The sequence below is a fragment of the Ipomoea triloba genome, chromosome 10, assembly GCF_003576645.1.
Source record: "Ipomoea triloba cultivar NCNSP0323 chromosome 10, ASM357664v1".
In the NCBI taxonomy this organism is placed as follows: Eukaryota; Viridiplantae; Streptophyta; class Magnoliopsida; order Solanales; family Convolvulaceae; genus Ipomoea; species Ipomoea triloba.
The window spans coordinates 23,408,495-23,434,169 of record NC_044925.1 but is presented as its reverse complement, the minus strand read 5'-3'; the positions used below and the strand labels follow the sequence as shown (position 1 = coordinate 23,434,169).

The 25,675-nt window shown below is 33.2% G+C and overlaps 4 protein-coding genes and 1 long non-coding RNA gene across 5 annotated transcripts; 1 reads left to right on the top strand and 4 right to left on the bottom strand.

Annotated features, from left to right (window-relative positions):
* Positions 1 to 108: 108 nt before the first annotated feature.
* On the bottom strand, positions 109 to 3,401 carry LOC116032672 (phosphoribosylformylglycinamidine cyclo-ligase, chloroplastic/mitochondrial-like). Its single transcript, XM_031275348.1, has 9 exons — positions 3,204 to 3,401; positions 1,886 to 2,238; positions 1,650 to 1,744; positions 1,465 to 1,566; positions 1,307 to 1,366; positions 1,043 to 1,215; positions 813 to 915; positions 569 to 727; positions 109 to 472 (listed from the first exon to the last, which is right to left on the bottom strand). The coding sequence occupies exons 2-9, from the start codon at positions 2,220 to 2,222 to the stop codon at positions 302 to 304; spliced, it is 1,200 nt and encodes a 399-aa protein (XP_031131208.1). The 5' UTR covers positions 2,223 to 2,238; positions 3,204 to 3,401; the 3' UTR covers positions 109 to 301.
* A 5,762-nt stretch (positions 3,402 to 9,163) lies between these two features.
* Positions 9,164 to 9,810, top strand: LOC116033608. The gene has a single exon (XM_031276365.1). It carries the CDS (start codon positions 9,212 to 9,214, stop codon positions 9,797 to 9,799), a length of 588 nt encoding a protein of 195 aa, XP_031132225.1. The 5' UTR covers positions 9,164 to 9,211; the 3' UTR covers positions 9,800 to 9,810.
* Positions 9,811 to 16,858: 7,048 nt separating this feature from the next.
* On the bottom strand, positions 16,859 to 17,353 carry LOC116031627. The gene is made up of 2 exons (XR_004100629.1): positions 17,116 to 17,353; positions 16,859 to 17,019 (listed from the first exon to the last, which is right to left on the bottom strand). It is a non-coding gene; the product is annotated as an uncharacterized LOC116031627 (long non-coding RNA).
* A 12-nt stretch (positions 17,354 to 17,365) lies between these two features.
* LOC116033334 (zinc finger BED domain-containing protein RICESLEEPER 2-like) lies at positions 17,366 to 19,290 on the bottom strand. The gene is made up of 5 exons (XM_031276086.1): positions 18,552 to 19,290; positions 18,343 to 18,459; positions 17,962 to 18,288; positions 17,447 to 17,876; positions 17,366 to 17,399 (listed from the first exon to the last, which is right to left on the bottom strand). Exons 1-5 carry the CDS (start codon positions 19,288 to 19,290, stop codon positions 17,366 to 17,368), a joined length of 1,647 nt encoding a protein of 548 aa, XP_031131946.1.
* A 2,112-nt stretch (positions 19,291 to 21,402) lies between these two features.
* Positions 21,403 to 23,627, bottom strand: LOC116032808 (polygalacturonase QRT3-like). The gene is made up of 3 exons (XM_031275527.1): positions 23,386 to 23,627; positions 23,016 to 23,252; positions 21,403 to 22,486 (listed from the first exon to the last, which is right to left on the bottom strand). Exons 1-3 carry the CDS (start codon positions 23,611 to 23,613, stop codon positions 21,470 to 21,472), a joined length of 1,482 nt encoding a protein of 493 aa, XP_031131387.1. The 5' UTR covers positions 23,614 to 23,627; the 3' UTR covers positions 21,403 to 21,469.
* Positions 23,628 to 25,675: the final 2,048 nt, after the last annotated feature.

The following is a 25,675-nucleotide window of genomic DNA, read 5'->3' as shown; positions in this document are numbered from 1 at the left end:
AATGTATAAGACTTTTATATATTGCGGGATGGAAAATAGTAAAATTTTTAATCGGAACTACTAGATCAACATGAACTACTTTCCCCAGCTTTTCTGGTGTTCAACAAGTTGGATGAAAAGACCATTATATATATTTTTTCAAATGGCAAGTATATTTCTATCAATTGGTAAATTATTCATGAGTAACAAGATACATTCCACAACACTCACTTGCATGAGCATGAACATAAGATGAACAAAAGTAGCTGGGAAAAATATTCAAAACAACTTGTATCAGTACAAATCATCTTCTATTTATGCACTAATGGTAACTTACTCCATCTCCTTTTACTACTTCACCGATGCAGAAAGCTTTGCTCGACTCGCACACATCCCCAAGGATTCTAAGAGCGGTGTCTGGGCTCACAACTAGGACCATCCCGATTCCCATATTGAAAGTACGCCTCATTTCAGCATCTTCAATTTTACCCGCCTTGACGATGTTATATGAAAAAGAATGCAGAATTAGAGCTTATGTAACAATAGAAAAAGATTCTTCAGACCATGGAAGTCGTGAAAAGGGTGTCACCTCTTGAATCCATTTGAATAAGGGAGGAACTACCCAGGAATCGTTATGAATGATAGCTCCCAAGCCTTTAGGAAACACTCGAGGTATATTATCAGTAAAACCGCCTCCCGTGATGTGAGCTACCCCTTTAACCCCACCTTTACTAATGATGTCAAGTACCTTAAGTTGAATTACAAGGAAAAAGACCATTATCATCTTATCCAAAAACAATGCATTAAAAAGCATACAGCATTTATAGTTTTACCTGCTTGACATATATGACAGTTGGGGCCATCAAAGCTTCACCTAAGGTAATAGGGCTGCCAGGAAGCTGGTCTTTCAAAGAAAGGCCACTTTGCGTAATTACCCTGAAAGTATAGTACTGTTTTTAGTGTTACGGGTAGCAGGAATGGGGTTTTGGTCACACAGTTAAACGAAGTCTTTCAAGTCTATACCAAGAAGCAGAATTGGAAAGAAAAATCATGTAATTCCAACCTTCTAACAAGGGAAAATCCATTTGAATGGACACCACTAGATGGAAGTCCAATGAGAACATCTCCAGGAACAATGTTTTTCCCATCTATAACTGAATCCTTTTTTACAATGCCAACAGCAAAACCACTAAGATCATACTCCCCATTTGCATAGAAATCTGGCATTTCTGCAGTCTGGAAAATTAACTTCATCCATTTAACACAACCAGAAATATTATATTTCTTCAAGCATATTTTATATTTATATAATGAGAATGACAGGTACCTCTCCACCCAAAAGTGCACAATCAGATTGTTTGCAACCATCTACAATACCTTTTATCACCTAGTAGCAAAATAAAGAAAAAATTAAATAAATTCATAAGAATTATATTAAACTACATAACCTACTTAAATGCTTAAAAGGGGTATCAGTGCATATACCTTTTCTGCAAGATCAACATCAAGTTTGCTTGTTGCAAAGTAATCAAGGAAAAATAAAGGTTTTGCTCCAGAGGTGACAATATCATTAACGCTCATTGCAACCTGATAAGTAAATGTCTTGTTAACTTTCGTGTTGCATATGCTGACATCTAAAGTAATAGTAAAAATTGTATCAGAAAACTTACCAGGTCAATCCCTATAGTCTCGTGAATTCCTGTTTCAAATGCAAGTTTTAGTTTTGTCCCCACTCCATCCGTGCCAGCCACAAGGTATGAATCCCCTGATAATTGATTATGCTATTAGTATAATAGGCTCAATAACAAAAAGAAAAGGCAAAAAGCCCACTTTGAGATGGTGCAAATGAAGAAGGTTCCTATAAGTATTCACTAGAACAGACTAATGAATGGCAATAAACCAATACCCAAAGGAAAGAGGCCTCCAAAGCCCCCAATTCCAGGTGTCATCTTGGCAATTCTCCTGACAAGTTCTGAGCCTGCATCAATGTCAACCCCAGCATCCTTATATGTAAGACCGCCAACCTTATCCTCTGAACTGTTAATTTGGTTGCTGCACATGATGCTAGTGTTTCTCTTGCTTGAAGGATGCATTTTCAGAGATAATTGTGGAAGAGTATTTGAGAAGCATCGAGATTCAGGAAAACATAAACTGGAGCCACAAACATATGATTTTTGGCATGGAATCATCGACTTTGTAATGCACCCCGATACCTCTAGATTTGCTTGGAAAGATGTTGCCATTGCAAGCCAAGAATCACTCTGGATTTTCAATAAGAGGAATTATTTAAGATGTTATATATAATAAGAATAAAAGATGACGCCTTCACAGATTCACTATTCAGCACTGTATACCCATAGATATACCCTAGGCAGTATGGAAATGGGAAATGAAGACATAAGGAAATGGCAATTTCCAAAAGATATGATACAAAACACAGGGAAACATGCAAATGTAAAAATACTATCAAAAAATTTGTCACCCCTTCAATATGAACACAAGATATATGCATAAGTTATAAATATAAGTATATAACAAAATAAGAGCCACCCAAAAGCTGATTAGTTGAACATAAACAGCCACGAATTTACCCAAAAAACATCCAATCATATGAAATCAGTACCCATTTGTTCAAAATTAGTACTTCGGCAGCTAAATCTAAAATGCAAAGGAAAAATGCCACTTTTTAACACAAAATAGAATCTGGATTCAAAAATGCAAACTTGCACTGAAAATTTTGGTAATATTCAAAGTGATGATATATGGAACCAAAGCATTTCTGCATAGCACTTTATTTTTAAATTCATACTCCAAGATAGTCATATATGAGAAGCAAATAAATGTCAATTTATGAATGGAAACAGAGGTGCCTTTCTAAGGATTGATTTTTTTAATTTTAATTTTTTCTTTTTGAAAAGGTTTCTGAGGACTTAATATCTAACTGTTATAAATTGGGTTGTGCTGTTAATTGGTAGAGGCTCTTTGCACCATTATTTACCAGTTTTTCTTGGACTACTTTGTTCAAATTTTGGTATTCTAAATTTCTCACATTGGACTTTGGTTAGAAACACACAATCACTTTGGTAGCAAATTCCAAATATATTCTCCCTCAATGACCACACAATTGAATGTAAGGACCATTCAAAGTTTCAGGCATCCTTTTTTAAAAACAAGAATTATAAATTGAAAGAAAATGGTATATATCTCGAGACTCAAGAGAATACCTCAGCGAAAATGAAGGATTTGTGTTGAGAGGTTGCAGGCTTGCGGCGCTACGTTCCTGAATCTCAGCCCTCGGCGGATATGGCAGGTTGTGGCTGCCGGAGACGAAGACTATGGCGTCGCAGTGACTGCCTGACTGGTGAGAAGGGTTAGCGCGGAGTGAATGAAAGAGCGGGAAAGAGATGTAGCCGGTAGGGTTGAGTCGAGTCTAGTTCTAGCTCAATCGAACTTAAAAGTTAAAAGAAAAAAATTAGAGTTCGAGCTCAGCTCGTTAGGCTTGAGTGTTCAAACTCGAGCTGGAGCTGAAATTCAACTAGAAATGGTTCAAAAATGAACAAGTTTGAACCCGAGATGGCTCAAGTTAGGGTGTAACCCGACCTAATGATGAAGATGACCAACCCGAGAAAAGACAGATTCAACCAAACAAGGCCAATCTCAAGGTCGGCCCAAGGTAGTTTGACCCGAGGCTGAAGGGTCAGGTCTACCCCATGAGGTCGGTCCAAGCAAGCCTTGTGACGCGGTCAATTGACGTTGTAACCACCCGTCCTAAATGGGTAACACCCAATTTGTATGGGCGATTACTCTGAAGTTATGTATAAATTGCATTAAATTTATCTTGTTAGGACATCGAATGTATCACATTAAAACATCATAATACAATTACAAGACCTTCTTATCTCCTTCAATTAATCGAGTTAATATGTTCGGACTACCCTGGTTAATTTTCTCTATATAAACACAACAAAAAACATGTGAGTCTTCGCAAATATTTGGAGTACCAAGAAAGAATTTGAATGAAAGAAACTTGTAAATTAATGTTATTATGCAGCAACTATTTCAGTAAAAGTAATAAAATTACATATTTCTATTAGTTTAATTTGGACAGAACTCAGCTTAATTAAACATCAACACGACAATGACGTTGATGTGCATACCTGTTCTAATTACCTAGCAATCAAGTACCTTGTCAATTTCACACTGAAATTATATTGTTGAGATTTCACTGTCAGTTCTCATAATCCATATGTAAACCTCTTGCTGGTTGTTCACACTACAATAAATTTTTGAGCATATAATATAATACTCCGTATATAAATATAAATATACAGTCCAATTATCAATTTAAAATTTTAATTAAGACGGATTAGAACACATCATTCAATTCGTATAGAAAGATGTCACTACAAAAAATTAGCAAAGAGGTCGGAAATTCACTAACAAGCTATGAGGGTACATTATGCGAAGTTAATCAATTAGTGTCACCCAATGAATATAAGTCACATCATAAAATAATATTAAGGAAAATTTATAAGGAGAAAATATCATTTTCCTTATAGTAAAAATACTTATTTTCTATTTATTTAGGGAAGTTATAATAATTCATATTTTCTTTGAGTAGACTCTATTACAATGTAATATTTGTTCATAACTATTTTCTCAATCTATTGAAGCACAAATTAAAAGTATATTTTGATATATCATGATGTTGTGATGTGATTATCTTATTAAAATATGTGTTAAAGAAATAAAAGTTATTATTGTTAGAAAGAGTATGGTCAAACCACGGAAGTAATTTAAATAGCATATATACAACTTTCTGGGCAAGTTAACAAATGATGACATTATTCAACTTCCTTTGCGTTTCAATGTCTTCTCAATATTATGCAATCACCTTAACCTTATCAATTCTTAATTTTATTGGGTAATTAAGATAACAACAAAACAAAAGTCAAAAAAACCAAAGCATGATTGAGTGAATATATAATAATTTTTTATTTATTTAGAACACATTACTAAATCATGTTGCATAATTTGTTATCTATTTGCATAGTATTCTTTGTTGTATAGGTAGGGAATACAATTATTTGTTCATCCTCCAAAGTCTAATCCATTTCTCTTTAGCTGATTTTGTGGTGCAATAGTGTGGGATTTGTTGGGCAGGGATTGTGCTGACGAAGATATTATACACTACAAAAAATGCGTAAATAGCGACGGATCGATTCCGTCACTAAATAGCGAAAATTCGCTAAACAGTTTAGCGACGGAATTTGTCCGTTGCTAAAAAGCGCGTCGCTAGAACTTAGGCCTCAACTGCATAGATTAAAACATTCCTATTAAGTCCGACAACTCCAAACCCATTATGGCTTAATCAACATTATGATTTAATCACATTTCCACTCAAATGTCCAATCTTTTTTTTTTTTTTTTTTTTAACATTGTTTACTTAGTCTTCAAATGCATTTACTCATTCAAAACGTTAGGGTAATGTTTTTCAAAATGTAACTTAATCATGATGGAATGGAATAATTCCACATTCCCACACCACTAAATTGTATTGAAACAATGAAACATGCATCAATCTATTACATACGGTAATTGACTTCACTTTATAATTTCATCAACAACTTAAAATGCAATGACTACTTCAAATCTTCTAACTTGTTGGCCAATGGGATGTACCAATGGATGTTTATGAGTTATGACGACTGCTATACATTGTAAAATACTTGCTGTTGCATTAGTGAGAAATGTCTTTCTTGCTTTAAGGAAGAAATTGCCCATAGAATTGGTAAGCAATCAACACATCATGTCTAGAAAATTATACTCACTTTCTATAAATTTTTAATAATGTAGCTAGAATTCTTCAAGGATTTTTTTTTAGAATGAATTTATTACTAGCACATTGAAGAAAACAAAAACATGACAAAGACCAAAGAAAGGGCACAAATTCAATTCACAAGAAAATCAACTAATTAAAAACAAAAATTTCTTTTGCCCTTCTTCTTTCTTGACTAAACAAAAAATTAAAGAAGGCTTTCTAACATTTCACATAAGATAATTCCATACATGGCACCCTCCAATGTTATCATACATGCCATCAAAACCTACTCCAATCTCCATCTTTTTTTAGAAATTCGTAGTCACTACCCGATGGTGTGTATGTACTAGGCAAACTTTGCCTTATGACCTTAGCTAACAAAGGACTACAAAGAAGTAAACCAATCTAGATTGCCCACATCTAAGATCGACTCAAATTAAGAAAACCAATAGGTCGCTCTTGTTCAAACCAATCTTCCACTTTTTAAATGAGGAAAATTTTGAATTCTCCAATGATATTAACTAAAGCTTTTGACCAAGTGATATGTAATATATTCTACTATTCTAGCACATGAAACATTATATATATATATATGAGATCATATAAGAACCAACCTCTTTATGAGTTCATGAGAATCAATCTACAATATGCAAGATCAATAGATAATATGCAAGATCAATAGATAAGATTAATTGGAGAAATTAAAAACGCGTATGTATAGTATATCGGCCATTTGAAATGATTTCTGCTATATGTTGACAAGGGATTCAAATACTCATTCTACTTGTTGGGACGATAATAATTTATTAATTAGCACTTTTAAAATATGTTTTGAAATGTGCATAAAGCCAAATGTCAAACCAGGGAGAAATTGGCGGTCCAAATACATGCACCAAACCACATCTTCACTCAGTTCGGATTCAGAAAGAGTAGGAAAATGATAAAATAAATAAATAAAGGAAATATAAATATATTAATTATATTGTTAGGTAAATCGATGATCTCTGATCTCTTTTTTGCATTAGTTAAGGAAACAATTCAATTTGAAAATGGCTTGTGCTTTTTGCTAACTTAGTCTTTGTCATTGAAGGAATGTTTTACTGATTAAGATTGATTTTTTACGGTAGGTTATTTTTTCTGTTATTAAAATTACTATTTAATATTCACATTGTAACGCAATATTATTTATAAGAAAACTCAATTTTATTTTAATTTGAAAAGAAAAAAATAGCATTATTCTTTTTATCAGATCATATTCAAAAATTCTCCTGAAGACATTGCAAGATCAAGAATGAGTTTCGACGACTAATTGACACTTGACAGTGCATTCTTGTCACTTTATATTGTATAATTGTGTTTAATTATAGTGTAGCAAATTCCATAAGAATCATAACACAAAAAAATGAAGATTAACTTAATTTACCTCTTCATGGGTATATATATATATATGTGTGTGTGTGGATGTGTTTATGGGTCCACGATATAATTGTGTGAAGTCCAAAACTTAGGTTTGGGAAAAAAAATGAAAATGAAAAAGATTGGCGGGCAATATATTGAGTCAACCCTCTGAATAATGAAATGAAAGATCAGAAATCAAAATTGGAGGAATTAATTTATGATTTTCCTATGGCAAGAAGAAACATATCATTTGACTACTTCACACTACGTGACCCCTAGGCGCACATGCCTCTTTCGCAACACTCTCTTCCACCTCCACGTATGCCACAACACGTTAAGGATCATAACACCCTAATTTACAACCTTAAACAATAACAAATCAATCAATTTACATCGTAAAATTTAATTTTCAATTATCATGTAGTGCGATGACATCTCGGTTTCCATTATAAATGAATAGTCATAGGCCCGGCCCCTTTGGCAAAGTGTAGAATAGATAATTTTTATTTTATTTATTTTTTTTTTTGTGAAAGGAGATCTGGAGATCTTGATGATTAATGTCTTCTACTTGTTGCCACGTTATGAGAGTCGCGATCCAGCATCTCCCTTAACCCATCCGGCTGGTTGTCCAAAACGATAGTGCCCCAGGATGATACTTGACCCAATCATGAATAGATACTACCTTTTAAATAATCATGAATATTTCAAAAAAAAAAAAACAAATTCATACCATCTACATTAATTTTAATGAAATTCTAAAAATGACTTGGAGTAATTAAATAAAGGGTGACTCCACACAACTTCACATAATTTAAGGCAAATTTTTTCTATCAATCATGGTCCATATAGTTGTGTGGATCACGAATTAGAGATACATTTTTAATATATTAAAAGTACATTAAATAATGCAATTGCAGAACTTAAATAACGTATCTTTTATTAATTTATAATTTACACAGATGTGTGGACAATAATTTATGAAATAATGGTTGACATCTATAGGAATAGTCCAAGTACTGTAGCATGTCGATTGTAGTTGGATCAACCCATGCCATGTAGACCCACATTATTACCATCTAAGCATATATTATATCCTAGTCTTGATCGACATCTATTAAGAGGAATCCTTATACAAGTTTATTTTTAATATATTATATGTATTATATTTTTATATATATTCATTTTTAATACATTGTAGATTATTTTTTGAATCATGACCCATTTTGTAAGATGTATATAATATCAGAATATAATTTAATTTGCTATTACCATCTCCAAAAGTAACGTTGTTAAGAAAGTTTCTTTAAATAAGTTGTACTAAAAAAATGTTGTACTAAAATTGAGTTGAATTAGTCATATCTGTTCACAAAGTGTAGTACAGTGTGAAAAGGAGTTATTAAATTTGGATTTTAATTGTGAAGGTCAAGTTATCTTCCTTGGAAACAAAGCCTCCAAGAATAACTTAATCAAAGATTTGATTCTCTGCTCATAAGATAAGCAATGTCGTTTCCGGGAAACCACCTTCATTTTGGCCTCAATCATCTCTCCCAAATAATAATAATAATAATAATAATAGCAATAATAATAATAATAATAATAAGAATAATAATAATAATTATTATTATTATTATTATATATTATTAAATGAGATAATTATTATTGTCAAGATCTTGTGATCTAATGACACTCAGTTACATTCTCAAATGGAAGGGATGTGTTTGAACTTCAGTAGAGGTAATATTAACTTTTTGTGCTTCGATAGATTGAGAAAGTAGTTATAAATAGATATGCATAGACTAAAAGAGTCAGTAGTACTAAAAAAAAAAATGAGATAATTATAAAGGTTTATCAGTCAACGCAACATCTCGTTGCTTACAATTGATTCATTTGACTAATTGTCTGAAAACAACTCTATATATATATACATACAGTTATAACTGAGCAAACGAATAAATAAGGAATAACAGTACCTGAAAACCCTAGTTTATGCAGTAGATTGGAGTGGCTCTATAAATGATGATCACTTCAACTAAATCATCAGCTTCCTCCATTAATGGTGTCAATGCTGCCGCTGTACTGAGCAGCACTAGCCCTAGCAGTTCCGGCAGCGAGTTAAGCCCAAGAAACGGCGGCGTAGGGAAACCGGTGCGGAGGCGGTCCAGAGCCTCGAAGAAAACTCCGACCACTCATCTTAACGCCGACGCGGCGAGCTTCCGGGCCGTGGTGCAACAGTTCACCGGCTGCCACACTGCGGCCACGTTCTCCGGGGCGCATAAGGGCCCCATCAACTTGAACTTCGGAGTTCAGGAGGACGACGACGTTTTCGATGCGGTTTCCGAGATGAGATATGGCGGTTACGATTCCGGGTTTCGCGGTGACCGTTGCCGGAAAGAGCGGAGGTGGGTTAAGAAGGTGGAAGAAGAAGAAGAAGGGGAAAGAAACAATGAAGTTGAGGATCGTCGAGGTTTGGCATCATCAACGGTCAGTAGTGACGCAGCGTTGACTTTGGACGATCTTGATTTGGACAACATTCCTTTCCATGATTTCATTGAAGATTTCTCGTTGATGAGTGAAGATTGGAATCACTCCTCATTGTTCTAACATTATCTAAAGGAAGCATCTTAAATTATTATTATTATTATTATTATTATTATTTCTTGTTCTATTATCTCTCTAGTCTCTACTTACACTTTAAAGATCGAGGTTGAAACCATCTAGTTGTCTCACTGTATGGGAGTGTAGAGCTGTTTGGGCAATGGGATTTTGTTTTTTTTTTTTTTTTTTTTGGTAAGATGAGAATCAAAATCACATGATCAGATTCCTAGGATTATGTCTTATATCAGAAGTTAGTTGTTCATGATTGAACATGGTATTCTGTAAATTATTTAGATAATTTTTCGGAAATATTAGCTGGGCTGTGGCGTTAATTATATGAATGAACGTGTATTATTTTATTTATGTGTTCTTATTGAGTTTAACGTTGCTATTCGGATCGGAATACTACTTTTTTTGAAAGTAAGACAAAACTTCATTAAAGCATCAACAACTCTGAAATACAATCAGGAGGGATAGACACCCACGAACCTAGGCCAGACGAAGAACCAGTTGCTCGTGCAAACACATGAGCCACTTGATTCACTAACCTCTTGACATGTTGAACTGAAAATTTCCCAATGTCATTTGCCAAGGAATGACAATGTTTAACTAAACAACCAACATAAGAAAAGTCCACAGAACGAGAATAAAATGCATGAACAAAGTTTAAACAGTCGGATTCAATAATAACGTTAGTATGCTCCAAATCTTTAATCCACGAAAGGGCTTCCTTGACCGCTAATGCTTCTGCTAGAAAAGGGTCGTGAACCGTCAAGAGCCGATCAGATCGGAATACTACTTACTATAGCGTATATAAGTAATAAACTCATTCAATTATAGTTCGTGTTTACATATATTTTTATTATGTTCAACTAGTTATAAATGGCTATTCTATAGTAAAAATATATCTAGGATCTACTTCCGAATACAATCCGACATGTATTCCGTATAAATGGGTATTTATACTATTAACCACCAGTCCACCACCACTACTACCACTACCATCAACACCACAACCACCACAACCACCATCATCACCCTATATTATTATTATTATTATTATTATTATTATTATTATTATTATTATACTCCGTAACAAATAATATGTTCTTTATTAGAAAAATGAACCAAACATAAAAAAAATTGCAATTTCTTAATTTTCGGCCAAACAGAAAAATATATATTTTTTTGACATTCAGCCAAATATAAAAAAAGTTAAAATATTTTTCAAAAAATTAGTCATTTTTTAAGTTTCCAAACGGACCCTTAATGACATTTATTTTACTAACAAATTTTTAATTACACTTAATGACTAACGTAAAAATAAAGGTCAAAACGAAAAATGGAAAGGATAAAATTGAAAATAAATTATAAGGCAAAAACTTGTGTGAGACCGTCTCACCATGAGACGAGTCGGGTCAAGATGCAAATGCAACACTTATATGCACAAATGTCATACTTATATGCTCAAATGTAACACTAATCCGGAATAAAATTTTTGTTACTTATAATGGTAAATGTAATACTTTTACGGGAAAATACAATACTTTTATATTTCGATTTAAAAGTATTACATTTTTCCACAAAAGTATTATATTTGCTCTTATAAGTAAGGGGCACTTGTCAACATTACTTATTATGAAAAATGTATTACTTTTTCTCTAATAAGTAACAAAAATTGTATTCTTGATTAGTGTTATATTTGAGCATAAAAGTATGACATTTGCATAGTGCATTGACCCGACCCGACCCGACCCGTCTCACGAATAGGAATCCGTGAGACCGTATCACGGATCCTTATTCGTGAGATGGGTCGGGTCGGGTCAAAGCACCACCATGCAAATGTCATACTTATATGTGCAAATGTCATACTTATATGCGCAAATGTCATACTTATATGCTCAAATATAACACTAATTAAGAATATAATTTTTGTTACTTATAAGAGAAAAAGTAATACATTTTTCATAATAAGTAATGTTGACAAGTGCCCCTTACTTATAAGTGCAAATATAATACTTTTGAGGAAAAATGTAATACTTTTAAATCGAAATATGAAAGTATTGTATTTTTCCTTAAAAGTATTACATTTACCCTTATAAGTAATAAAAATTTTATTCTTAATTAGTATTGCATTTGATCATATAAGTATGACATTTGTGCATATAAGTGTTACAGTTGCATATTGACCCGACTCGTCTCATGGTGAGACGATCTCACACAAATTTTTGCCAATTATAAAAGAACCAAACAAATGACACAAAGAACAAACATTTGATATAACTTATACTACAACACAAATTTCAATCTTGTTAAAGACTAGCATTATTGATTTTTATAATATTTTATTTATAGATATTAATATATAAACAATTTAAAGAATAAAATTATAGTATGCATTTCAATGGATATTTTGGAAGATCGTGTATACTATGTTGTTGTTGTTGTTTTTTTTTTTTTCCTGCACATTTATTTTATCCTTAACTTTTACATAGAACTATAGGAGGAGTCAACATGTTTTTTTTTACCCCTTTCATATGAAGGAGAAAGAATACAATTACATGAATCTTGTCCACGTAATATCTACTAAGTTTACAAGAAGAAGAGGATAAATCATACTAAGTGAAGAATCAAAAAGTTGTAGACTAATTAAGCTGATGGCTTTGAAGTTTTGATGTCAGTCAATTAGGCATATATTAATTTCCTTCTAAACATGTCTGACATGACAAATCCAAATCCTAGATAGTTACTTGGTCGTAAGCAAGTTCGAATAAGATAATTAACATCCAAGTCCAACTCACTGCAAAATTATCTATTAACTTTTTTGATTTGAGCTGATCAACTATAAATAATTACTTTCTTATAGTTCATTACCGGGAATAGAATTACAATGTTAGGTTTTATAATTCATAGCGCAATATTTTAATATCAACTACACATTACAATATGAGGTTTTATCCATAGCTTAATTTTTTAATAGCAACTATTAAATTTCTCTTAAATAAAAAAATATATAATTAACGAACTAACCAAGGCCCATCAAATAAAGTTTTTTTTTTTTTTGAAAGAAAATCAAATAAAGCTTAAATAGTGCTTAAGCTCGTGAACTGACTATCACTTTTTCTATGCAATATTACAAGCCCACTAATAACTGATTTAGGGCCTCAACTAAAACAAGATAAGCTCACTTCTCAAGTCTTCAAAAGTTCATCCAATATACTAATATGGGCCGGCCCATATTTTGATTTGTATGTAAGGGTGTGTTTGGAAGCCCGGAAAATGATTTCCGGAAATCATTTTCCGGGCTTTGAGTGTTTGGCAACCAATGGAAAACCCAGTCAACGGAAAATGATTTCCGTTGACTGGGGAAAATCAGCCCCATATGGCGGAAAATGACTTCCGCCAAATTTGGGCGGAAGTCATTTTCTGCCGATTACACAACGCACACACAGCAACGTTCCCGTATGGTTTCCGCCGGAGCTTTGGTTTTCGGCGAGAAACCAAAGCAAAGTGCTCTGGTTTCTCGCCGGAAACCGGAGCACTGTGCTCTGGTTCCGCAGCGAGGAACCAGAGCTCCGGCGGAAACCAAACACTGGAAATGAAACCATTTCCCGGTTTTAATTTATTATTATTATAAATTATTAATATTATTTTTAATATTATTATAAATATTTTACTATTATAAATAAAATAATTAAAATATATAATTATACATTTCTATCCATTTTTCGGAAAATGAACCAAACACACAAAGACAGTTTTTCAGAATGCAACCAAACACTGGAAATGAAACCATTTTCCGGCAAATGACTCATTTTCCAGAAAACATTTTCCAGAAGTCATTTTCCTGCTTTCCAAACACACCCTAAATGACAAAACTCTTGATCATATATTCATATGATTTATATCACACATCTAATCTGATTTAAAATTTTCAAGAAAAAAAAGTATATAACAGTCAATAATGTGAAAGTAATAAGAAAAATAAAAAATATATTAGTATAATCTCTTGCAATTCTTTCTTATTTTACCATGTAACTTAGTAACGTGGTTAAATGTAATAATTTGTGTATTGTACTATTTCTATTGTATACTTACAGATCTCTTTTGATTATACATTTTATTCTTTATTTTTTATGTGTTGATTATATTTATTGTCTTTAACTATTTGTAATTTTATTATTTTTTCTCATTTAAATGCAAACTTACATGGGTTTGCTTCGATTGGACGGCGTGTATGGACTTTGATTAAAAACATAATGTTATATGTTTTTAATTAACTTCTAGAAACCTAACTACACATGTTCAAGGTATATTGAAGGGTTAAACACAACGTAGCACAACTTTATAGTTTTTTAATTTGTATTTTTCGGTGCGTTTTGAGGTCTCTTTCTTGACCGTTTCGTTTCTCTTTCGACTTTCGTACTATTCGTACGTTCATGCGCGCATGCATGTGTTATGTGTATGTAGACGTCATGAAGATACTTAAAAATTTAGTAGATGAAAAAAAACGCAAAAAAAAAAAATGTTAAAGAAAAAGGAAAGATAAAAAAATGTAACAATAATATTAATTTATATAAATTTAAGTTTGATGATTTTATCGAGATAATCAGTATACGGCCCCGTTTGGTAAATAATCAGCCTATCATCCAATTTTGGCTTATTTGATCACTATTAGTTGTTTGGTTAATAAGTTTTTTGTAACTTTAAAATACTAAAATTCAAAAGGCTACTCAAAGCAGTCTTTTCAATTAGCTTTTTAAGAAAAAAAAATTATACCAAACAGCTATCAGCTAACAGCCAATCTATCAAACAACTTTTTACAATCAGCTAATGTTATTAACAAATCATACCTTTTAACTCAAACAACCAACCCAATAAGCCAACAACCATTTACCAAACAGGGCTTACTATAAATTAGGTATGAATGTGCAAAATAGGGTGTAAAATGTACATGAGTATTGTGACGCTCACACAAGTCATATCTAGGAGAGAGACAAGCTGTCCATTTTATAATGCAGAGGACCATTCCATTGGTTTCCAAGTGTATAATCTTTCATGCTTACCATCATGTGTCCATGCATTGTCGCATGTCTCCAGCTTCTCGCCTTCATTTTTATTTAGTGTGCAAATTTCAGTGAAAGTTTGGTTAACCGATCGAACGAGTTAATACCACAAATGGTCCTCTGACTATTAGGCTAGTACTCTTTTTAGTCCTTGACTTTCAATTTGACCACAAATGGTCCTCTGACTTTCATTTTTTACCACAAATAGTCCTCTGTTAAAATTTCTGTTAAATAGGTGTTAAATCTAGGGGTAATATCGTTAAATTGATTAATATTATTATGATTACTTCTTTTTTAGAATTATATGACAACACAATTAATTTCAAACATTAAGTTAATAAATATAAAAATAAAATGGACATGAGAAATTATATAAATGAACAAATTAAATAAAAATCCATGATTAATGTTCGCAATTTATACTTGATTAATTATATTAATTCAACGGTAGCAGCCTTCAGTTATGTCCCAAACAAAATGTTTGATCGATTAATGAAAAGTAAAAATTATTAATCGACCATGTATGAACAACCATGAAAATGATGAAAGCAAGGTTTTTTTAAAAAAAATCTTCCATTTTAATCTGTTGGTTAAATTAAAATAGATAGCTCTAATATTAAATCTTAATTTTGTACGCATAATTACGAGAATAAAGCGTATTGTCTTTTTATTTAGGAGTATTTATATTTGTTAATTGTTTCAGTTATGCTTGTTGGTGAAAAATTCTAAACATTTTTATTTTATGAACATTATATATATCAATTTGAATTTTCAAAAATATATATCAATTTGACGATAATACCCCTAGATTTAACACCTATTTAACAGAAATTTTAACAAAAGGACTATTTGTGGTCATAAATGAAAGTCAGAGGACCATTTATGGTCGAATTGAAAGTCGAGGACTAAAAGGAGTACTACCCCAATAGTCAGAGCACCATTTGTGGTATTAACTCCGATCGAACTAAAGAACTTTAGTTAACTGTTTTTTAACTGAAGTATTTCGGCCCAATAAATTGTTAGAGATTTTGTAAAATTTTGATTAACGATTAATTCGATTCGAAACTATTAATTAACCAAAAGTTTATATATATATATATATATATATATATATATATATATATATATATAATGTAAAATTCGTAAAAATAAAATGTAATCCCTATGGACTATGGTTGTTTGGAGTTTGGATATTGGATCGAAGTTATGATTTTATTATTATATGTATTGAAGTAATCGGATTTATTATTATAGGTATTATTTTTAAGGATTTAAAAATGTAACTAAAAATTTTTCAGTTAATCGGTTAACCAACTGAATAATTGATATATATATTTTTAATTTGATAAAACAAAATTCAGTTCGATTAACAGTTAAAGTTTAAAAAATTTATGTTCAAAAGGTTTGATTAACGGAACTCACGCCCATATTCTCTACCACCTTATCCCTCTGTCATACTCCCTAACGCCAAGCGAACTGCATGACCCCGCTGTCAAGGGCGATGGAGGAGATTGACCCCGCTGGCCACACTGTGGGCTCACCCTACTGTCCATGCACCGACTGGCATAACTCCTATCATTTCACCATGCTCACCCCTCTTCTCTCCCCCTTATTCCCATATACGCATGCTTGCACCCCGCCAATTAGGGTGAGCAACGATCTGTCAAAGCCGTTCTCATCTCATCCGCATAGGGCTGTTAACGAACCGAACATAAACGAACAGGGGTTGTTCGTGTTTGTTTGTTAATAATTTTATAGTGTTCGTGTTCGGGATCGTTTGTTAAGGATTTTGAAAATGCTGTTCGAGATCGTTTGTTAGTGTTCGTTAATGTTCGCGAACACGTTCGTTAAGATTAACGAACATGTTCGCGAACATATTTGTTCGTGAACACATTCGTTAACCTTAACAAACATGTTCGCGAACACATTCGTTAACCTTAACAAACATGTTCGCGAACGTGTTTGTTAACCATTAAAATAAACAACATAACTATAAAAATAACAAAAACAAGATAAAAAAAAATACAAACAAACTGTTTGTTATCCTTACAAGTTACAAGCCAAAAACATTAAAATGTAACTGATTTTGCATGGAACATCCAAAAAAGCTTCTTCAACTCCAAGTCATTCTAGTGATATAGTCTTCACATCTTCAGTACACTACATTAAATGATACATATGTATATATTGTTATATTAAATATTATTATTGAAGATAAAATGAGATATATTAAATATAAGAATTGAAAATACTTACTTTTACTTTCCTTTTCAGATTGTATAAGTTACGCAACCAATCACTTCCACAAAGTAGCATCTGAACAGTATTTGTCCCTAGAGATGCCCGATATGTGTCAATAACTCTACCACCAGCACTAAATGTTGACTCTGAAGCAACCGTAGTAATTGGAATTGATAAGATTTCACATGCCATCTTTGATAACACTCTAAACTTTAGATTGTTTGACTTCCACCAATCCAATGCATTAAATTTGGTAGAATCTCCTTCACAAATAAACACACCATCCTGTAAATAAGTATCTAGTTCAGACTTCACATTTTGGACAGTTTCAACATTCCTCACAAACTTCTCAAACTTTGATCTCCCTGTTTCAACAACTAGCCCCTTCCCTTTCCATGTAGTAGTAGCAACACAATTTTCAGAAGTATCCATTGCCTGAAAATCATTTTCCTTTGAAGTTGCTGCATATTTATCCAAATATATCTTGTATAACTCATACAAAGAATCATGAACAATAGCAATTTGTCTAGTAGCTTCATACTCAGAATAAATGACTGGAAAAGAAAATTCAATAAATGTCATTTTATTCCTAGGATCTAAAACAGCAGCAATAGAAAGCAATAGATTGCTACTACCCCAATATTTGTCAAACTTCTGCTGCATTCTTTGGGCCATGTTTTTCATCCAAGGTTCTACACTTACAGACTTTTGACATAAGATTTCTTTGATGTTATATAGTTCAGGAAGGAACAAATTTGATGTTGGATATTCAGAACCTATATTTAAAAAAAATAGTTAAGTTATATAACACTTATATATGATAGTAATAATATAAATAAATTTAATTGTATAGCAATGTACCTGAGATAATTTGTGTAACTTCATTGAAATGCACCAATAAAGAGCATATCTCCTCAACTCTTTGCCAATCATCATCAAAAGGCAAGCAATTATAATTCGGATCTCGAAGTTGATATCGGGGGAATACTTGCTTAAAATCCAAAGCACAGGACAACATAACAAATGTTGCATTCCACCTAGTGCAGCAATCTAAAATCAACTTCTTGCTAGGCACTTGAAGCTGTTTGCAAATCTCATTAAAACTATGCAATCGGTGAGGTGAGGCACTAATGTACTTGACACTATCTCTCACATTTTCAATGATAGACTTAATCTCAGAAAGACCATCTTGCACAAGAATGTTCAATATGTGTGCACAACAACGAATATGAAATAACTTACCATCAAGTGGCAAATTTGTATGGAAAGAAAGAGAGTCATGTAACAACCTCACAGCTGAATCATTATATGAGGCATTATCCACCGTGATTGTCCACACTTTCTCTTCAATACTCCATTCTTGCAAGCATTTGTATATTGCATCACAAACACATGTACCAGTATGTGGAGGAAGAACTTCAACAAAGTTCAAAACTCTTTCTGCAACTTACTATCCAAGTCTACAAAATGATCAGTTATCACCATGTATTGGATGTTCTGGTTTGATGTCCATATGTCAGTTGTGATGCTAATTTTGTCAACTAATTTCAACAATCCTTGTACTCGTTTCTTCTCTATCTCATAAGTTGACCAACAATCTTTTGTGGTTGTTGTTCGACTAATTCGCTCATAATATGGACTTGCAGTTTGCATGACTATGTTGAAGAGGTCATACTCAACAAAGGAAAATCGCAATTCATGAACCATGATCATGTGAGATATAACTTCCCTTATCCTCGCTTGATCATACTTCCAACTTTGAACACCATTAACACTTTCTGATTTTTGTGTTGATGGAAGTACACAAATGTTCCTTTGCCCATATAGATTTATCTTGCGTTTTATGCAACAATCTAAATGTCTTTTGTATTGTGTGGTTGTCCCATCCTTTTGCTTTTTCAATTTGTAGTTGCAGTGATTGCATTGCACTTTTTCCTCACCATTCTCAAGTTTGACCAATGTCATTTCCTGCCAAATAATTGAAGATTTTTTCCTTTGCTTTTTTTTATATGGTTCACAGTCCCCTTCCACTTCTTCAACTTCCTTAGTAACATCCTTTCCAGCATCACATTCTAACCCAATTAGGTCTACATTTGCTTCATTTCCTTCTGCCATATCTATTGGTAAGTCTGAAGAACCAACACTTGGACTTGAATATTGATCAACTGTGTTGTAACTTGCATAAGACATTGCTATTATACATAATACAAACAAGTAATTAAAAATATATACAATATTCACACTATAATTAAAAAAATAAATAAGATTATATAAAATTAATAAGATTATTGAATACTACCACATTGACACAGTACAATATGTTACATTGTTCTTCTTCATCTTGTCCAAATGTCCAACAAGCTTAACAAGAAAATTCAAAGAACAAATAAACACACAAATACAATGTCAAAGTGGCATACTAGCATCAACCATAATTACTAATTAATATAAAATAAAGCTAAACTCAAATAGTAAAAATAAAACAAAAATAAAGAATACCATAAGAAATTATTGTTGGTGACTTTCTGGGTTGTTGCTTGCTGCCTGAGATTCTGTTATTAATGATAATACATATAAATTAATAAATTAAGGAAGTAATGAAGAGCAAATTAATGAAGTGTAAATGTGTGATATGTTATATCATATATGCGAATGTATCTCAGTAAAGGACAAACATAGATACATGTTGCATTAAATAAATTAATGAAGAGTTTCATGGCTTTTTTTTTCAAAACATCAGAAAAAGACAAACATAGATACATCATACATGCTGCATTCAGCATTTCCAAAACATCAGATGATGTTTTTGATCATTTCTTTTAAGAAATAGACTTAGTGGCACACCCACTAACATAACTTTTAGCTTTTAGATAATCAGATCTAAGCAAATAAACAAAACATGGTGTCAATAGGATAGTTAGATGCAAGAATAGAAAGCAAAAGTTAGCATGGTTTTTTTTTTCCTTAACAGTTCAGAGAGACAAAGAATATAAATAGAGATACGTACAGCCGTACAGAGGTCGGAGGTGGCTACGACGTCAACAGACGGTGGCGACGGGACAGCGAAATAGAGATGGAGGTGATGGTGGCGACGTTGCGACGCGATGGCGAAACAGCAGTGACTAGTGATGGAGAAAACCGGCGGTGGCTGCCGACGTGAGAGTGGCTGCACTAGCTAGCGACTGGCGAAGTAGCGGACTGGCGGCTGAACAAGTGAAGAGGAATTGATTTCTGAGGAGTGAAGAGGAAAACGTGGAACCCTAATGAAAGTGGCTTGCACAGTAGTTCCACTAGACTTTGTATAATTATATATATATATATGTTCACGAACATGTTCGCGAACATTACTTAACGAACATAAACGAGCTTGTTCACGAACAACACTAACGAACACAAACGAGCTTGTTCACGATCTCTTAGCAAACGAGCTCCCAACTGTTCAAGCTCTGTTCGTTTATTAACCGAGCTCAAAATTTTGTTTGTTAATGTTCGTTTAGCTTAATAAACGAACATAAACGAACGCTTACCGAACACGAACACGAGTAGTTTGTCGAAAGCTCTGTTCGCTAACACCCCTACATCCGCATCAACTTAAAGTGGATGAGATGTGAATTCATTTAATGGAAATTCATACCTAGTAGATTGAATGCGGATGTGACTTCTCAAAATCTACTATATTCAATTTGCTTCACTAATCTGCTATATATATATATATATATATATATATATATATATATATATATATATATATATATATATATANGAGGCTGTATATATATATATATATATATATATATATATATATATATATATATATATATATATATATATATATATATATAAGTGAGAATATTTGTATTCAAAAAAAAAAAAAAAGTGAGAATCTTTTGACAAAGTGAAAAAAGATGATAAGGTGATACAAAGAAAGGAAACCTAAAAAATTGTAATAATAATTTATACGAATTTAAGTTTGATTATGAGCACAAAAGTAAGAACATGCAACTTTAACTCAAAATCTAAAACGCCTATTTACATATGCATTATATGTGAAATATGTCTTGTAATTTTAACCCGTAAATGATGATAATGAATTAAACCTATCTAGTTTTTTCAACATGGGAAAAGAAAATTTAAGGACAAATCTAACATCCCTTTTCCATTAATATTGTGACTTTTATTCACATGCATGCACTACACATGATATTTCCTTTTTTGACAAATGATGGAAATAATGTTTGGAAAAAGAATACATTAGAAAAATGTGGTAAAGCAACCCCCCAGCCCCCTCACCCACCCCGCCTATTCACAGTTCTCCTGCAAGTCGGTGGTGAAGTCTAAACCTATGCCAATAATTTATATATGTTGAGAATCAATACGACTTTCCCTGGTCAACCATGACGAAGACACTGGCCGGAATTTCCACATCCGACACGACCACTACCTCGTTATTCGACACATTTCTCAAGGCGTGATTGGCGAAAGAATTCCCAGTCGCCGGACTAAACGTGTATTGCACGTATTTGATGAAGTTCGGGAAGAGAAGAACGGAGTTGAGATCAACGGTCCAGGAGCTCCCATTTCCTTGGACACTCCCTCTTGCAATCGTCGATTTAAGGTTCATTCCGTTAACGTTGTTTCTATCGACCATTACTTGGTCGATTTTCTTGAAGGCCCCACCGGATTCGTCCAGCTGGACAATATCCACCCCCTTATTCCCGCCGCTGAACATGTTGTCCACGACGTTGACTCCGTTGACCACCCCGTTGACCGATTTGAAGAGAATGAAAGCATCTCCGAGGAAAAAGCTGCCGGAGATGTGAAGCTGGACGGGGTCCTCGGCGACTATCCCGGTGTAATCCAAGTAGGAATTCACTATCCTGGTTTGTGTTAACCCAGGGACTTTTAGGTAAATTCCGGTGCCGCCGAAACCCGTGGCCTTATTGTAACAATGTACCCCGGTCAATATGTTGGCTTGCCCGGAAACCATGATTCCGATGTTGGCCGAGAAAATAACGACGTCGGTCACGGCGTTATCGTTGCCGTTCAAATGTATTGCCGTCCCGGAGAAATTCCGTTCTCCGGCGTCGTTGCCGGCGGTAATGTGCTGGCCGAGGAACGAGTTTCTGATGTAGGCTTCGTGACCGCCTTGGACTAAAATCCCATTAGTGGAGAAATGAGTAATGTAGCAATTGTCGATATTGACCCTTAGGGAGTTCACCACTTGAATCCCTCCTCCCCTGAAATTGGAATTCACCATCAGGTCTCTTAGCGTTATGTACTCAAAATTGTAATCTGAGCCGCTGCCGTTGCCGGCCGGAGCTGATAAGTCGATCACATATCCGTCCGTCGGAAAATCATCCGAAGCCTTCAATGTTCCTCCGTGAATCTATTATATTCCAACGAAGTAATAACATTAGAAATTCAATCATAAAATATTTTTACTAACAATTAATGTACATTTTTTATTGACCATATGATATGATATATGTCAACTGGTTTACAAGAAAAAGTTTACTTATATATTTTTCTTCTAGAAGAGCCTATTTTGCCGGCATCATTGGGTTACTTATTAGTCTTTGGAAAATTCCAAAATGATATTTCTACAAAATTGGATGTTATATTATGACTTTATATTGCATTATTATTATTATTTTAAATAAAGAGAGAAGCTAAAGATCTTGTGGTCAAGTGTATGAACTGACTCTCCTAAATGAGGACACATTAGACTTCAATATGGCGATAAAGTATATTGACACGTTTATTTGAGATATGAAATAAAAAAAAAAATAAGAATACATGTGTGTAATATTACTTATTCAATAAAAGACCATGCTAGAACCCTACATTACTATAATTTATAGGAATAAAAATTTAATTAATATATTTGTAGGTTGATTAATTTAAGAATGGCTTACCACGAGATTACCACGTCCGGCCACCGGGAACTGCAACGGCCGGGTGACTACATAAGTCCCGCCGTCGAGATCCACCCGCGCGCCGCCGAGGTTCTTTATTCCGTTAAACAAGAACCCATCACTCGGACCTTGAAGGGCGTCTGTAATTGCTTTCAGAATCGCGTCCGTGCTGTCTTCCTTGCCGTTCGGGTCCGCGCCGTATGATGTCACGTGGTACACCCGCGGACTCGCCGTCGCCTGCGCCGCCATTAAAACCAAACTAAAATCAAAACAAAGAAAGAAAGAAAAAAAAAAAGAAAAAAAAAAAAAAGGAAAGAAGAAGAAGAAGAAAGAATGCGGATTAAATTAAAGATGCAAAATGAACAGTTACAGATGAATCGCGGCGCACGATGGAGGCCCGAATCGACTGCATTCGATGATTACGATGATGAGTGTCGTCTCCGCCATGAACGGTTACAGTGAAGGGGAAGAGACAGGTGGTTAAAAGTGTGAGGAAGAAGAAAGGGAGAGGCTTTGTGGTTATTACTCCCATTATTATTTCTCCTCCCTGAAATCTGTTGTTTGGGGAATGAGAATATAATGGGAATGATGAAAGCATATAAGGTAGATATAATGGGGGGAAAAGGGGGGAGGAAAATAATAAAAGGGAAAGAGAAAGCATGCAGAAAAAAGATTCGATACCTTCATCTACAATATATGGTTAAATCTTAGGAACAGCACTTCAAGTGTATGACCGTGGGCTCTCTTTTGGTGTTTGTCATTTTCGTTAAGATTTGTTTTTTTTATTAATGGGTTTGAGAAAAATACTAAATTAGTGAAATAAAGATGTTAGACTTTTGTTTACTGTGTACAAGAAGTCTTTCTTTATTTTGAGAGGTTGATCTTACCCCACTTGTATTACACAATCGTAAACAGTGACTAATCCTTTCATTTGGGAACAAATTGTTGACAATTTTGAATTGTTGAAGAGTTCAAAAAAGAAATATGGTGCGAACATCATGGGCAATAACGTCTTTGGAGGCAAGTACTATTTTTTCAACAGTTTTAAGTCTCTAACCTACTTAATCAATTAAGGACTGATATTAAACAAATTTATATATTGTGTTTGATTATTATGGTATATCTTGAATTGTTGTTACCATAGGGGCACGATTTTATACCTACTACGGAGTACGTAGCTAGCTTCAAGGCAAATAAACAATGATGCTCTTTTTTTTTTTTTTTTTTTTTTTTTTAAGTAAAGATAAAAATTCACAGTTATTATTTATTATTAATACTCAAAAGTGTATATTAAATATACTTCAATTTTATGTAATAATTTGTAATTTTGTAAATCACATAAAAAATATATCAAGAAGAATTAAATAACTCAAGAATCATACTTCATTCACTGAGCTGGTGTTGGAGCTAATCAATGATGCCTTTGCTGATTCGTATCCTTTGGCATATTAGATTATTATGGTTTCTTTGAGATTAGACGGCGTTGGTCTGATTTGAGCTGCAAATTAAAGTCTAGAAAGATTACTTACTACTGAAGTTTTCCTCGAATCCTCCATCCTCAATGATTTGTTCACACCTGATTCATTAACTTTTTTTTTTATCCCCAAATGATATTTGTCTACATAAAAGTATCTTATTAACAAATAAAAGACGATAATATATATAACTATAATTGTAGTAAATTATGTAAATATGTATTACTTTTTAATTTTTATATACAATATTAAGAAAAAAGGAAAATTAAACACCTCAATTATAACTTATAAGGTAAAATGGTCAAATAGATCAGACCCTCCAACATTATTACTTACAAAGTTAATTAGATACCTAAACTTTTTAAAGTAGCAATTAAATCCATTAACATTGTATTTTGGTGCAATGAAGTCTACAAATTAATTAGTAACTTGCTATCACATGTCATTAAGGTTCCGCCAACCTTCGGCGATATTTCTAATGATAAAAATAACTGGCGACTGGTGAACCGGCGCCATAGAAACCGAGAAAGAAGACGACTTTGGTTGCTTTCTCGACAAATGTTTCTAGGTTGTTCCAAATCATTTACGTAAAAACTTGAAAGTTTATGGAGTGATATCAGCATGGAGAAAAGTTGATGGTGTTAGGTTAGAAATTGTTGTCCAACATCTGCAATATGTTGTCATGACTCCTCGGACTTTTCAACACACAACTATAGTCTATAGGGTAAAAAAAAAAATGAAATCCCACATAATATATATTTTGGATCGGAGTTGGTGATTCATTTTCATGCTCATAAGCAAGATCGCCATTTGTAAACTGCTCCTAGGTTTGCTTTGTATAGTCAGCATATTGTGAATGTTCTTTGTATAGAAGTTAGCGGTAGCGGATTGTGTTAGCGGTTATCAAATAACGGATTGTATTAGCGGGTCTGACTAACGGATTGTATTAGCGGTTTGTAAAAAAATGTTTGGTTAAATTAGTTGTTTAGATTAGCGGTTAATATATAAAATGACCTAAAAGGACATTCATATTATTATTATTATTATTATAATATAATAAAATAAAATTTACAATAATAATAATAATAATATAATAATAATAATAATATTACAAAACAAAAATAAATTATAACAAAAAAAAAAAAAAAAAGACAAAGGGAGCCACGTGGGGTGGCTCCCATTGTA